Raw genomic sequence first — 14,363 nt, forward strand, 5'->3', positions numbered from 1 at the left:
TCACTTCTGTGGAAGCATCTTTGAATCCTCAGAGCCGAGGGAATGGCTCTTCACACGTGGTTTCCATGAAGATCCCCCAGACACTTCTCCAGGCTGTAAAGTTGTGTCAGGCCACTCCATGGTATTTGAGTGGAAACTGCCATTTCAGAGCAAAGAGGGGATCCCTTTCCAGATATGCAGATTACCCACAGTGAAGAGAATTATTTGAAAGTAACAAAACACACCTTTACACTAAGGCTTATTTCCTTGTTGCTACGATTGGCACACGATTGCAGATTTCTGTTATCCAGGAAGCGCCAGAAGCCAGGTTGGAGGTACTTACTTCCTATTTTGGCTTAACACCATGACACTTGCAAGATAGCTGACCGAAGGAAGATCTGATTACATTTCTCTAGACTGTCCTTGCTTCTTTTTCCTCTTTCACTCACCTGCTGTGGTATATCATGACACAGATCATATAAGCAGGAATTAGGGTAGCTCGTGAGGGTGGGAGGTGAGGGAGACAGGAAGGGTGAGGGAAAGGTCAAGGTAAAACCATGAAACATACCGCAAAATCTTTGCTTGGCCACTAAGATCCTCGAGGTCGGAATTAGAAAATTACTGAGCTTTGTAAATACTGGCCATTGGACACCGTCCACCACCAATCACTACCCATCCCCACCCTGGCAGAGAACACTTCACTACCCCGGCAGAGAGTATGGTCTATTACTTGCTTAATTTTGGCAATTTCTATACTTTTGATTCAGGCATAAACTAAATAGCTTGCTTATAGCAATTGAGATCAAACAAGTTATTTTAATGATCTTATCAAAAGCATATTTTGCACATTAATTTTGTTCAGTTGATTTCCTATGTGTGACTTAAATTTTTTAAAATTATGATGATATTCCTTTAGTGGTGGGAAAGTGGGGCTAGATGGTCTCTATGTTGTTGGGAGGTGAGGGTCTTCAGCCTTCCGCCCTGGTAGAGGAATCAAAACATCTGTAAATCCAAGTTGTTGCGTTCTGAACACACTGGGTTCTAATTTAATGAGCCGCATAAAACAAATTGAATCTCAGATTCCTTCACAGGCAGATGCCCCAGAAGGCTTAGTGGTTACTACCTGCAAGGGTGTAGGTTGTAGGTGGTGTGGTGTTTTTGTCTGCTGATTCCATTACCTGGGTTCATTTCAGTTGACCCCCTTCCACCCCACCCCCCATGGGCATTTGTTCCCACTTTGCACACCTGGTAATTTTTAATTGGATGCCAGCCATGTGATTTTTACCTTATTGGGTATTGGACATTTTATATTCTTATAATATTCTTGAGCTTTCCCCTGGGATGCAGTTAGTTACTTGGAATCCGTCTGAGCCTTTTAAGGTCTGTTCCTTGGGGTCAGATCGGCATTTAGTCTAGAGCTAGTTTTACCCCACTGTTGAGGCAGGAGCCTCCTGAATGCTGTGCCCAAATTCCTGTGAATGATGAGATTTTCCAGTCTGGACAGTGGGAGCAGGCACTGTTCCCCGTCCTTGTGAGCACTGGGTACCGTCCCCCGATCCTCTGGGGGTCCTCCCCTGACCTCAGGAGGATGTGCTGGGTGCTCTGCTCAGATCTCCTGCCCTGTCTCTGCATCCCTCCTCCCTGACCTCTGTCCTGCACGCTCCAGCTGCCCCTCAGCTCTGTGTCCTTAGCTTAGCATCCTCTGGGCTTCGGGGGGGTTTCCTCTCGCTTTGCTGCAGCCTGGAATCTCCCAGGGCAGCAGGCTCGGCAGTTGTAGGTCTTTCCTCATGTTCCCGTCTCTCAGAGGTCACTGTCCTTCAATCCCTGGTGTCCAGGGTCCTAAAACTCTTTCATACGTTTTATCTATCGTAGTTGTTCAAGTGGGAGTATATCTGGCCCTTGACGCTCCTTCTTGGCCTGGAACAGAAGTTTGTCCTTTGTCCTTTTCACTTGCAGACTATTTTCAGAGCCAGCCTTTGACTGACTTGCTGTGTCAGTTGTGTAAGCAGGGGCTCTGTGCGTGTGAGTGCACGATGGGGCCAGTCAGAAACGCACAGACGTGTGATGTTTTCCACACTCATAGCTCCTCCAGAGCTGTGCCCCTTCATGCCACCGCTTACTAGGGCCTGGCTTTCAGGTTTTAACGTGTGCGCAGTGCTCTTGGTGGAGTTCGCCCCTGGCTTAGGGAAGGGCGTGGGCACAGAGGCAAGACTGTCCAGGGCCCTCGGGCAGGTCAGGAAGGTGAAGCTGGCACGATGGCTGATCCCGGGCTCCAGGTACCTCTCCTTTGCTCCGGAAACAACTTGAGCTTGGAAATTTCTGATCTCAGGAAGTCATGGGCCTGGATTGGTACCATTGGAGCCAACAGGAAGACGTGACCGTGGAGGTCCGAGCTCTGGGTGACGCTGACCCAGCGGAAGGCAGGTTAACCAGCAAGGTTCCTGTTCTGCAAACTCCCATCACCCTCCCCGTACAGCTGAGCCCTGGAGTGAGCAGCGGGGAGCTTGGCGGTGACTCGGGAACAGCAAGGGGGGCGTGAGGGGCCCCTGAACAGGGAGGCGGGGGAGCTGGACATGCGAACGGCCAGAAGGAAACTCATTTGGATGCTTATGGAGTTAACGCCTCTACTCGAAACTCTTAGCTTTCTCCCACGAAGGAAAATAGTATTGTTGAAAATTAGACAAGTTAAAGAAGAAAATATCTGTAATGCAGAGATAATCTTTGGTAACAGTTCTTCTTTTTTCTTTCTGTGTACACATTGAAACGTGTGGAGTTACCTAAATATACTTGTACACTGGTGTTGCGAATGGCAAAATGTTGACGTTAAGAATATATCATTTTGTCATCTTCCGAGCATTTTGGATTACTGATCTCTTTCTGGTCTCATAATATAATTACCAGTTTGGTTATGTAGGTGAGGGGAAAAAAACCTTTCCTTCTACCCTTCTAGGCTCTTGATCATGTAATAAAAGATTAACAAGAGGAAAACAAACAGGTTTGCTAACTTGTCTATCTCGTATATATACATGGGAGCCTTCACAAGGAAAATGAAGACTCAAAGAAGACTGTGTCTGTGTACCGGGTTGAACAAAGAGATGCCATTGTGGACCAGTAACTAAACCATATGGGACAGCTAACAGAAGATAAGAGGCTTGCTTGTACAGAATTCTTTTGGCCACAACCCCCTGGCTCTGGTGATAAGAATGTTTTTTCCAGTTGGTATAGGAAGGATGCCTTTCATGTGGGAGTTTTATCGCTTGCTTTCAGGAAGAAAAGGGGAGGTCAGAGCACCTTTTTTGTCCCTGCTGTTTTTCAAGTACCTTCAGCTTAAAATAATCCTATGTCAAAGAAGCATATTTTGGGGTGACAATCAAGTGTTTTGGTGGAGGATTTGATTTTGGCGCTCTGGGCCTTACCCGGGAGATCTGCTTTCCATCTCTGTCGGGACCTAGGTTTTAGCTCCTACTTCAGGGGCCATACTTCAGGGTCCCCAATGGAGGAGGAAAATGGATGGGTTCTAAAATCAAGTATTGATGTGACTTATTTCAAGTTAGACTATCGAAGCCACTGGTACCCTGGGGAATTGTGTCCTGTAAATTGGGGCTTGACACTTTGGAAAGTTCTAATAGTTTCGTTTAGTTCCTGGAGAAAATAGCGATGTGTCTTACCTGACTTTATGGTGTGAGTTAGCTCACCGTGTTCATTCGCCATGCTGTGCCTGTTGGTAAGGGGTCATCCCAGAGGTGTGTCTTGGCCTCCTTGCAAGCACCAGTCTCCCCAGGTTTTTCATGAGTGAGTGATGTTGAGGAAAATGGATTGTACTTGCCGTCCTGCACCGTCTCGTCACAGTCTGAAGTTACCACCCCGCCACCCACCCCGCCGTGCCCATCCCGGTGGGCGGTGCTGCTCTGTAGTTCTCTTCTTTACCACGCTGCTCTTAGAGCCCAGTCGAGTGACACAGCCTCACTGAAATATAGCAGATTTCACAGAAGACTTTGCTGAGTCAAGTAGAGTCCTACGTGGTGGTGTCTGTCGACAGAAAGAGCAGGTTAAGGGCTTCAGGGCCGTTAGACTTAGACTTTGGGACCTCAGAAGTCCATTGGCTCAGTAGCAAAACTAGGGAGCATGTCTTTTTGTCTGAAGTGTGTTCAAGGCAGTATTCTTTCTTGAGTAAGATGTCATGAGTGCTTGATTTCCATTGCAGCTATGTTAATTTTGTCATTTTTCTGTTGGGGTTTTTGTTCTGGAGCTGATGGATCTTCTGAGATGGACGCGGATTAATTTTAAAGAACGTTCCATTCCTTCCTTCGACCAGATCCTGGACCTTCATTTTGCTCTAGAAGCTTCCCTGCAGAGTCGTGTTCGCCTCTCTCTGGTTGAATTATCAGTGAATTTAAGTTGCAGAACTTTTCATACGTCTGAGTCATAAAAATTAATTTTGGTGAATTCAGCTTGGTGTGATACTGAGTAACACTCTCAGATGTCACTGGGATTTGCCAGGTCAAAGGTGATCTGCCCTCATTTCTCTGCCGGTTCACAATCTCATAAAGAAGGGTTTGGTGGTAGTTAACTAAAACAAACTTGTAAACTTTTTTTTAAATGGATACTTAATGGCTATTTTCATTCTAAGTATATACATTTTGGTGGTGAAATCTGCCAGAGATACTTGCATATTTCATTTTATTAGTATTCTCTCCATCTAGTAAAGATAGAGTGAATAATGAATTGCCCTTCCTTTTTTTGTTCAACTGTTAATGAGTAGGCTTAATTCTGTAAGGAGGGGCTGCTGGGGAGAACATCCCCCAGACCTCCTGGATCCTCCCAGTCGGCTCATTGGAGGTCCGCGTGCCTTCAGTGGAAGGAGACAGAATTTTGGTAACGAGAGTTTAAACAACATTTTAAGGAGTCATTAAGAAACGCCACTAGTCCTATGCACTGCTCTGTGCTCAGACTGTGGAGTGGACAGGGCTTTTCCTATGACTCCCAAACCCACAGCTGCTTTTGAAGATGACCACGATTCAGATGTGCCCTCCCCGTCCCCCCGCCCCGTCCTCTAGCAGCCAAGGAAGGCAAAGGAAAACTCCTCCCTAGTCTTAGCCCAGCCTGAGACAAAGACCTTTTCCACTGGGGAGAGTCCAGAATGCTAATTGGCATCAGCTGCCTTAGATCACCAGGGGGCTGGCAGCTGCCTCATCCCTGGAGGAGACCCAGAGGGGGCCTGCTCTCCTCCCCAAATGTCCTCTCTCCTCTCTCAAGTGACCCTTAATTTTTTTTTTTTTTTTTTTTCCATCTGTACGTGACTGTGGCCTCCTAAAGAGGAGGATGAAGGGCAGAGGCGTTTGGACTCGGCTGGGATGCTTGGATATATCACTTCCTCATGGAGCTTTGCTACATCCACTTTCTTTGCAAATGTGGGATTTGTCATCGTTTTAAAAATGCAGTTAGTCTGTTCTAAGTCTGTTTTCCGCTGTATCTTTTCTGGCGAAATGAGGTGTTTGTTTTTGGTGGTGGTGTGTATGTATTTAAATACTGGAATGAGAACACCAAACTTGTTTTCACCTAATGACTGAAGGGAGATTCGAACTCAGAAGTTGGTTCGTTATTACCCTAAAGACACCGTATAAGACACTATATTATAAGCATTAGTCGTGATTAGGATTCCAGCTGTAGTTGGCTTCAAACTGTTGGTAGATTCTGCGTTTCTGATGCTTTTCCTCCAAGGTGGGCACTCATAATTAGACAGTGAATAACAGTTAGTGGTGCTGAGTGCCTTTTTATTTTATAAACTGTGCAGTAGCCATCTATTTGAAAATCAGAGAAGCCAGAGAAGGAATGTTTCAAAGTATATATAATCCTTATCCTAAAATGATGATTTGAGAGGACAGTATGTTTTCCTCTCAGTATGTGTAGTTCAGTTTCATCTGCTTCCAGGATTTGACTACTTAAGACCCTGGAAATATTCTGGCAAGTGACATGGATCTGATTACTGTATTTTCAGAAAATATTTGGATGTTTCAGTCGTATTAGAAAAGCTGTTGCCAAACTGTGTTTAAGCTGTTCTTGTGTCCTATTTCATTGTTTGTAACTTGCAGCCCAGTTTCAAAGATGTTACAGCCTGTGTCTTAATGGTTGATGGTGAATCATAGTTTCGTTACGAAAAGTGATCGGGTGTCTGTCTAGCAGCATCTTAGGTTCAGGGAGATGCGTTGTGCCGTGGTGATCCTCCAGCAGTGCTACCCATGTGCATATTAAGTGCTTTTCACACCGGTGAGCAGTACCGCATATAAGCCTATGAGGATCTTTAAATGTGTAAGATGTGTGAGGATTTTAACTCCGTGGGCTCCAAAAACATCAGCTGCCGATGGAGGGTCTTGGTTGTTCTTATACAGAGCCGTGAACGAGTTAGATCCTGGAAGACACTGGTTTTTGTCACTAAAAGAAAAACTATGTCAAAACCAGTCACAATATGTCAAGACCCTTAATTATCGCTCAGGAAGCTTCGTGTGGGAGAACTGCAGGTAGCGTTTGCTTTCTGTCCGGAAGTGAAACCTACTGGCAGAGCATCACAGGGCTAAAGACCCTGGGGTGACGTAGCCAGCGTGGGGGTGGAGGCCGGTAGGAAGGCTTAGGGATGGAGCAATAAAGTCCCGCCCTCCGTCCGGAAAGGCACACATTACCGCATGAAGTGAGTGGCTGCGCTCTTAGCACAGAAAATTAACATCAGTAGTGTATTGATTTTTCCCTATTCTAGTTCAGCATTGTTCCTTTTGTTTTTATGTAGTCTTTGTACCCCACATCGTTATAGGTTTACTGGTTTTGGATAAGAGGAAAAAAAATCAAACCTTTAGTTGACTTTCTAATCCTCGAGTAACACCACCTCCTTTCCAGCAGGAGTGAGGCTATGGCCAGACTCACGCTCATTTTTGTTAGGAACATGTCAGTCTCAACAGGCCTCGTTGGGGTGTCCTGGCTGCCCAGGAACCCAGAGACTGTGGGCAGCGAGTCGTGAGCTGCGATCCAGAGAGAGCAGGGCCCTGTGCCGGCAGGTGGTGGTCCTTCCACAGCATGGGCGCGAACGTGAGCGTAAGATAAAGCTGTGGATGGATGGGGCTTCCTAGTTCTGCTTGGGGCGCGCTGCCTTGCGCCCAGTATGAACAAAAGCTGTTGCCCCTTTATGATTTATAGTATAAAGTTTCTATACTATAAAGGTCCCAGGTAGAGGTGTGTGATTGTGTGATACTAGCCAGGCTAAGCACTGGTTTTGTTTAGAATTAAGCTAGTTAATTATCCTAGTTGCTCAGCCTCTCATTGTTCATTGCTGCTTTAACCATGGCCATTGGAATTCGTACGCATTTGGTGTGATTTACATATATATGGGTTTTGAATGAGAATTACTACACAGACTAGTGTCTAGACCGTACTTGGCCATGTGGCTCTGCTCCATATGTATGTCATCATCTGCCAAAGTCACCTGACAACCATGCCTGTCATCTGTATGCTGTAATATTCTCATACTTATGTCTCTGGACCGAGCTGGAAGCCACCGCCTTGAGAATCACTGGTGTTGGATGATTACATGTTTTGGTGTGTTGGGTTTATTAAGCAGTAATGACCAACTGAAAGTTGTTTTTTAAGAAGACATTTTCTTTTTTCATTTGGTCTCACTGTTAATATCTAATTAATGATGTTGCCCTAAGAGCAATGTTTGCAAACCAAACTTGCTTTAGGTCTGTGAGGCCTTATGAAAGGTTCTTGGAGATGCTAGGCTGCAACAGTAGGTTTTGTGTGTGTGTGTGCGCGCACATGTGTGCATGCACACGTACCTACGCGGCTCAGAATCCCTGAGTCTTCCCTGGAGAGGGAAGGATATCAGCTGAAGTGGAAGGAGTGTGTCAGCGTAGAAAAGTCAGGAGGTTTCAGGGAACCACTCCTGTTGAAAATACATGAAATAAAGGGAATTCTAGAGATCTGGTTATGAGGCTTTTCTCAGAGATCTTCTTTATCTTCCCTCAAACACCTCTTTTCTAACCAAGGCAGATTTTCTCTATTCCTGCACATTCTCTCTTTTTTCTCACTTTAATTCTGCTTTCCTCTCATTCTCGTGCTACCTGTAAACCTTTCTTCGGATGACTTTGCAGGTGGTCTGGCGTTACCTCTCCCCGTGTCCGTGTCTGTGTCTGCAGCAGGGGACAGGAGGCCCCCGATGACGCGGTTTTCCCCGGGGCGGGGGGGAGGGGTTGGTGTGAGAAGGCGGAGACCTCAACATTCACAAGAGCAACTTATTTTTATTTTCCGGACCTTTGTCGCCATCTGTCCCCTTCATTCTCCCTCTAATCTTCTCGTACAGACTCTTCATTTCTTCCTTTGCTCATCTTATTTTAGTAAAGTGAGAGGCAGGGGGATGAGCCCAGTCTAGGGACAACCTGCCGCCACTGAGCGGTGTTTGTTTCTGGGCTCCTGGACTGGCCCGAGTCTCCGTCCAGGACCACAGGGCCCCTGAGCTTGGCCCCTGCCCCGACCCAGGGTGATGCTGCTGTGTGAGGCTCTCAGAGGTGAACCTTACCTGCCTTAAGTGCGTCGGACGATTTATACCCACAAATCTTCTCTAGAAAAGAAGCAGCCCTTCCTAGTCATTTGAAATCGTATCAGCCAGTTTCCTTTTTCCTCCCATTTTTACAGATGAGTCAGTTGAGGCCCAGAGAAGTGGAGTGAATTGCCTGGGGTCACGTGGCCCGTGGAAGAGCCAGGCCACGCGTGCCCTCTGCTCCTGCTGCTTTCTGTTTCATCTTTACCTTCTGTGCTTGTATTTCTTCTCGCAGAGCTTGTAATCACATTTCAAAGGATGCATCCCCGGAAGTCCCCGATTACTGGCACAAGGGTAAAGTGTCTCTCCCTTGCTGGAGGGGCTGGGAACGTCTGATTGCCTGCGTGTGGAGAAAGTAAAATCCTGCATGTCGTTCAAAAGCTGCACATTTTATTTTTATTTTTCCTTAAGGATGAAGAGGAGGAAATCAAGCTGGAGATAAATATGCTGAAGAAATATTCTCATCATAGAAATATTGCAACGTATTACGGTGCTTTCATTAAAAAGAGCCCCCCAGGACACGATGACCAACTCTGGGTAGGCGGACGTTTCCTGAGCGTTCTGTGGGGTTTCCTCTTTGATTGTATTTAAAAGGGCATTAAGAACCTTCCAGAGAGGGGAGGGGAGAGAAAAGCAAAGAAAAAGGGGTAACATCTGATATCTTCCCTGGCCTTCTCAGTGGAAGGTGTCCTGAATGTTTATTTTGGTGTTGATTTCACATTGCAGGAAAAAGAGTTAACTTTGTGTTTTGGGAATAAAATGGCACATTAAAAAAAAAAAAAAGTAACAAAATAGCAAGGAAATTAGTAGCTTGAAAATAAAAGCAATGTGATAAAACCTTTATGGAAATTAATTAGTGTGGAATCTCAACTACATGCATCTTTCTTTACTACGTTGGAATGAGAGACAAATTGCAAGAAAACAAACTTAGTTCAGTAATTTATTAAGAACAGTGGACTCCAGGGAAATTTATAGAATTTATACATATTCAACCGTATGTCTTATTGAATACATTGCTATTCAAGATGATGACACCGAGATAGTGTCAGATCTGTGGTTATCACGTTATGCCAAAGGTACTGGACTTATAGGGCAGGAAGATAGATGAATACTCTTCTAATTTTTACAAAAGCCATTAGAGACTATTTGCAAAGTTAGGAAAGTAAAAGGGAAACAGTTACCTTTATTTCCATTGCCCGTATCCAAACACAGTTAAATTTTTAGAATAGTTCAACTCAATTTATTTTCTAAGTACTTTGAAAATACACTTGTGTTCGTATTGTTGAAACATTTAGGTATTGTAAATAGTGTCTTTTAAAAAATGATGTGCTGCTTAAAAATAGTATCTCTTTTTAAAGAGAAATTTTTAAACTATTTTTAAACTGTACTAAACCCAGTTAATATAAAATAGTTTGAGAATCACGATGTGTGGAAAATAGAACATTTTAGACACTGGCAAGTTGGAAAGCCTGTTAAGGAGTATTTGGATCAGATTTCTGATGACTGGGCGTTGATTAGGAGCAAACGGTCCACTTGCATCTGTGCTCAGGAGAGAAGGAGGGCTTCAGGGCCTCTGCAAGGGCTGCGCTGTGGAACATGCAGACGCCGATCTCCTGGACCAGATGTCCGTGCCGAATAGATGGGGTGTGATGAGATATGCTCTCAGGAATTCGGTGCCTCCACAATGGTCGTGCGCCCAGACCTTTAGGAAAGGAGGGGGGTTAGACTGCCCCCCAACCTACCCGGGTGTGTGCTGACATCTGTGATGCTCTGGCCACTGGTGGGACGTGTTGGCCACAGCGTGTCTTGTCTCTCTCCAGCTTGTTATGGAGTTCTGCGGGGCCGGGTCCATCACAGACCTCGTGAAGAACACCAAGGGCAACACGCTCAAGGAAGACTGGATAGCCTACATCTCCAGGGAGATCCTGAGGGTAAGCGGGGCGCAGCTGAGGCAGCCAGGCGTGGGCTTGTGTTTCCATTTCCATTTGCCTAGCCCCGAGGGTTTCTGTGCATTAGTTGCGACCTGTACAGGTTATTCTTTTCGTGACAACCAAGGGTTCTGTATCACCAGCTGGCTTTGATAGTTTAAGCCACATCATGGTTTTGAGTCTGGCAAGTATCCAAAGAAACTAGACTTAGAATAGTTTTTTTTTTTTTTTTGGTATTTCCCTGAATTCATCCTGCAGTTATGAAGAAGAAAATCAGAGTGGAGAGGAGGAGAAATAATCTCTAACTCTTGTGTTTATGGGAATCGTGTGTCTAAGCTTATAAAGCAATATTAATGGCGCTAAATGCTGGCTTTCAAAATCGTCTTGTGGACTTCGGCATTAACTGTTAGAATCTGCTGCAGTATTTATGAGGAGAAGTTCTAATGTTTAATGTTATTTACAGCCAATTGGAAAGCTGGTTTATGATGTCAGAGCAAGTTCTTGGCTACTGTTTTAGCAGCTTCTAAATGATTCCTTTCAGTAGTAGAGCTGTCCTGACAGCACAGGCAGAGTGTTTGAAAATTTCGTATTTGAAAACTGCATGTGAGTTGCCAGTGGGCCTCTTCCCTCTGGTCAGCCGGCACAGTTTTTCTCTCTACTTTACCCCTCAATTACACACTTAAATTACTTGGTTGGATTTCATTTACCGACCACATTTTAAAAATAAAGACTGTGGAGTTGAACTGGAATCTAATTCTTATGTTTCTGTCACTAATAAAAAAAAAAAGTTACTTTATTTTTTATTTATAGATAAATTTACTCCACTTTTTACGTTTAAGTTTCATAGAGGACTGCAGGTTTTAAAAAATGCCGTCTAGAATTCAGAGATAGTTTGAATTTCTTTTTATTTAGATAGTTTACAGAGCCCTTGACAATAGACAATTCCCTTAGGAAAACCAGTTGTAGAGGGTGAGATGGGAGACCCCATCTTCTTATCATCACATTCAAATTTCATCATAAAAATATCAAGATTCTTTTATGGTTATTATAGGAGCCTTAACATGGGAAACTAAGCCTCCTGCCCTATACTGCTGTGAGGGAGTTCAGTGAGTGGGCAGGTGTATTTATTATCTTGATAACGAAAACTCAGGGTGGGCAGGAGAGAGCAGTGGCTAAGAGCGTGGACGTCAAGTGAGGTAGACTTGGGTTTGAGCCCTGCCTCTGCTGCTTACGTTTTGCACATCCCCTGCCAAGTTACTCCACTTTCCAGACTTACTTTCTTCATATGTAAAATTTAGGTCCCAGTCCTATGAAGGAAGTACCATTATTATGAGAAGTAAATGAGTTTTAGTGTCAGGAATCAGTTAATGTAACTAAGTGTATACAACTGTTTTTCCACCATTGAACTCAAGACAGCATTTTTTGAAAGAAGCCCAGGTTGCTTGAGGCCCCAGATCAAGCCGAACATAGTAGCTCAATGAACATCTTTTCAAGATGCAGCAGATGTTTTCCGCCCCCGTGGGCACCTGAAACGAGAGTTTCCTTCACGTCACTTCATCTAGGATGGGAATTTTTCCTACGACGAACGTCTAAATGGACTAACCTCAAACAAAAGCTTCTGGAAGAGTCAGTGTCATGTACTCACGTGTGTTCGTCACGGGTCACGAGAGTCAGTGTTGGGAAAGAGAGAGCAGGGTGGTGAGAAGGCCGCTCATGGGGAAGGAAAGCAGGGCGTCCCAGAGGCACGCCGGGGGCTGATTTCTGTGGTGACAGACGTCCTCATTCCTTGGTGGACGGTAGAGTCAGTTGCTGCGGAGTGAAGATCTCAGCAGGTTGAGAGTTGTGGGCACGCGGGCCTCAGACGGCAGTAGAAAAGCTCTCCCGGGCCCACCGAGAGCCTCGAGACACGAAGCCGCGTGTTCCTTCCGGCCCGTTTCCATGGTCACCATCCACACGGCAGCCTCGCGTTTTCATAGAAACCAGCATAGATCATCCTGAGCGTGGGCAGTTACAGCCTCTCCCAACCAGCACCGAAGACGGCCTTTGACTGCTGCTTCATCCTGTGAATGCGACGGACTTACAGGACCGTGTTTCCGAGTTGTGGACCTTGATTCATTTGCTCTTGGACGGACGCTGCCTGTGTACCGGACTTGCCATCTCTGCTGAAGAGGAAGAACTGTGGCTCACCGTGGCGGGGGCGGTGGAACGCGCCCTCCCTCCCAGGTCCTTCATTCAGAAAGACGGTGTCCGCTGCGCAGATCCTCGCGGCTCGGGCTCACGCGCTGTACGAGCTGGCAGACACACCAGCAGCGGGCCCTCCCAGAGGCAGCGCCCGCAGCCCTAGGACGGGGATTGCTCAACAGGAACCAGAGTGCAGGCAGGCCACGTGCATCTGAGAAGGTGTGGCTACTTAACGCCTGCTGCTAAGATAATTCTGGAAAAGTGTAAGAAGGGGGCTTGTGAACATTAAGAGAATAAAAAATGAACTGAAGTAATAAAAGTAGGAATTACGAAAGAGGGAAGCTGCCGTTTTTCATCTCTTCTTCCACTGTTCAAAGGTACACCAGGCTGGAAGGAGGGAGTTTCTTCCTGACGATACCATGAAGATACCATATATTTTTAGAGCTTTTCCCCCTGGTTGGTGCTTTGTGGTATAACACTGCACATCCTGTGTGCTGGAAAAATACACAGAGCCATCACATAAGCTCTCTTCTGTTTCACAGGCAGACTGGTAAATGATTTTAGAAACCCCCATGTTAGAAAAATTAATGTTCTAGGGCAGCTGTTACGTTTAATTCATATCCTACAAAGTAATGATGACAACAAAACCCCACAAAGAAGTTAAACAGGACAAATCAAATGAATCGTTACTTCTAATTTACCCTTTTTGAATTGAGACGTTTTGGAGTTAATAGGCTGCCTGTAGCTTACGGAGGCTCTAGATTTGGCTTCTCTAGCTAAAGTCAGGACAAGTAAATGAGTTGTGAGAATGATGCCTTTTGGTCTTTCTGACCATATTTGGATGAAAACTGGATTTTTGTTCTCCCACCACCTCTCATCAGAGGCATGCTCTGGGCTTCGTTCCAGATACGAGGTCATCAACAAGTGCTGTATGCCCAGTAGGATTTATTTCCTTGGGAAAGAAAGATACTTGATTTGAACATAAAGCTCTCTTGATGGCAGAATTGTTTTGCACGTGGGGTGGAGGTCGGGTCGATCAGTAGCTAGCAGTTTGTCGCTCTTTGGTGGGAAAACCAGGCTGGATTCAAGGGCCAAACCTTAAAACCCACTCTCGCCCTTTGCTTTTCCCCTGGGATGCGTGTAGTTCAGATCTACCCCCAGGGTCACCCATTGCAAGATAGGCGTGCAGCGTGGGAAAGGAACCACCCTGTACACAAATAGCACAAATGACAGCAGAGACACTGCAGATGGTCATCGAAAGCGTGCCGTTGGGGAGCAGCTAGAAAGTGGTAACCCTGCCCCTCCCCCCCGGCCCTGACCCATTGGGATTGGGGGTGCTTCTCTCTGTGTGGTGTCATTGGTGATGTCTTGCTGGAAATGCACTGAGGTTGAATCGTATGTTCACAGAAACTTTTGGCCTGTGTGCACACTTTATTATAAAGGGTGTGTTCTGGGCTATTCACTTAGAGCGACAGAGAACTAAATCCAGACCTGTCTTTCCTGCTCAGGGGCTGGCGCATCTCCACATCCATCATGTGATCCACCGGGACATCAAGGGCCAGAATGTATTGCTGACCGAGAACGCAGAGGTGAAGCTTGGTATGTGATGGGCGTGCCACGTGATCTAATACCCTGCCCGAGTGCAGTTAGCTGAAAACGTTACCCCGTTTCTCCTTCTGTCTTACCTAAGA

The 14,363-nt window shown here is 45.7% G+C and overlaps 1 protein-coding gene across 43 annotated transcripts in view; it reads left to right on the forward strand.

The window, feature by feature from the left end:
- The window catches only part of MAP4K4 (mitogen-activated protein kinase kinase kinase kinase 4), a 169,713-nt gene that overhangs the window by 101,259 nt on the left and 54,091 nt on the right, over positions 1–14,363 (forward strand). For all 43 annotated transcript variants that reach the window (XM_061210812.1, XM_061210815.1, XM_061210821.1 and 40 more), the window contains 3 exons: positions 8,975–9,100; positions 10,384–10,494; positions 14,181–14,271. In XM_061210812.1, coding sequence (XP_061066795.1) covers positions 8,975–9,100; positions 10,384–10,494; positions 14,181–14,271 — 328 coding nt within the window. The remainder of the gene's footprint in view (positions 1–8,974; positions 9,101–10,383; positions 10,495–14,180; positions 14,272–14,363) is intronic.

Source organism: Eubalaena glacialis, chromosome 14, assembly GCF_028564815.1.
Source record: "Eubalaena glacialis isolate mEubGla1 chromosome 14, mEubGla1.1.hap2.+ XY, whole genome shotgun sequence".
NCBI classification, from domain to species: Eukaryota; Metazoa; Chordata; class Mammalia; order Artiodactyla; family Balaenidae; genus Eubalaena; species Eubalaena glacialis.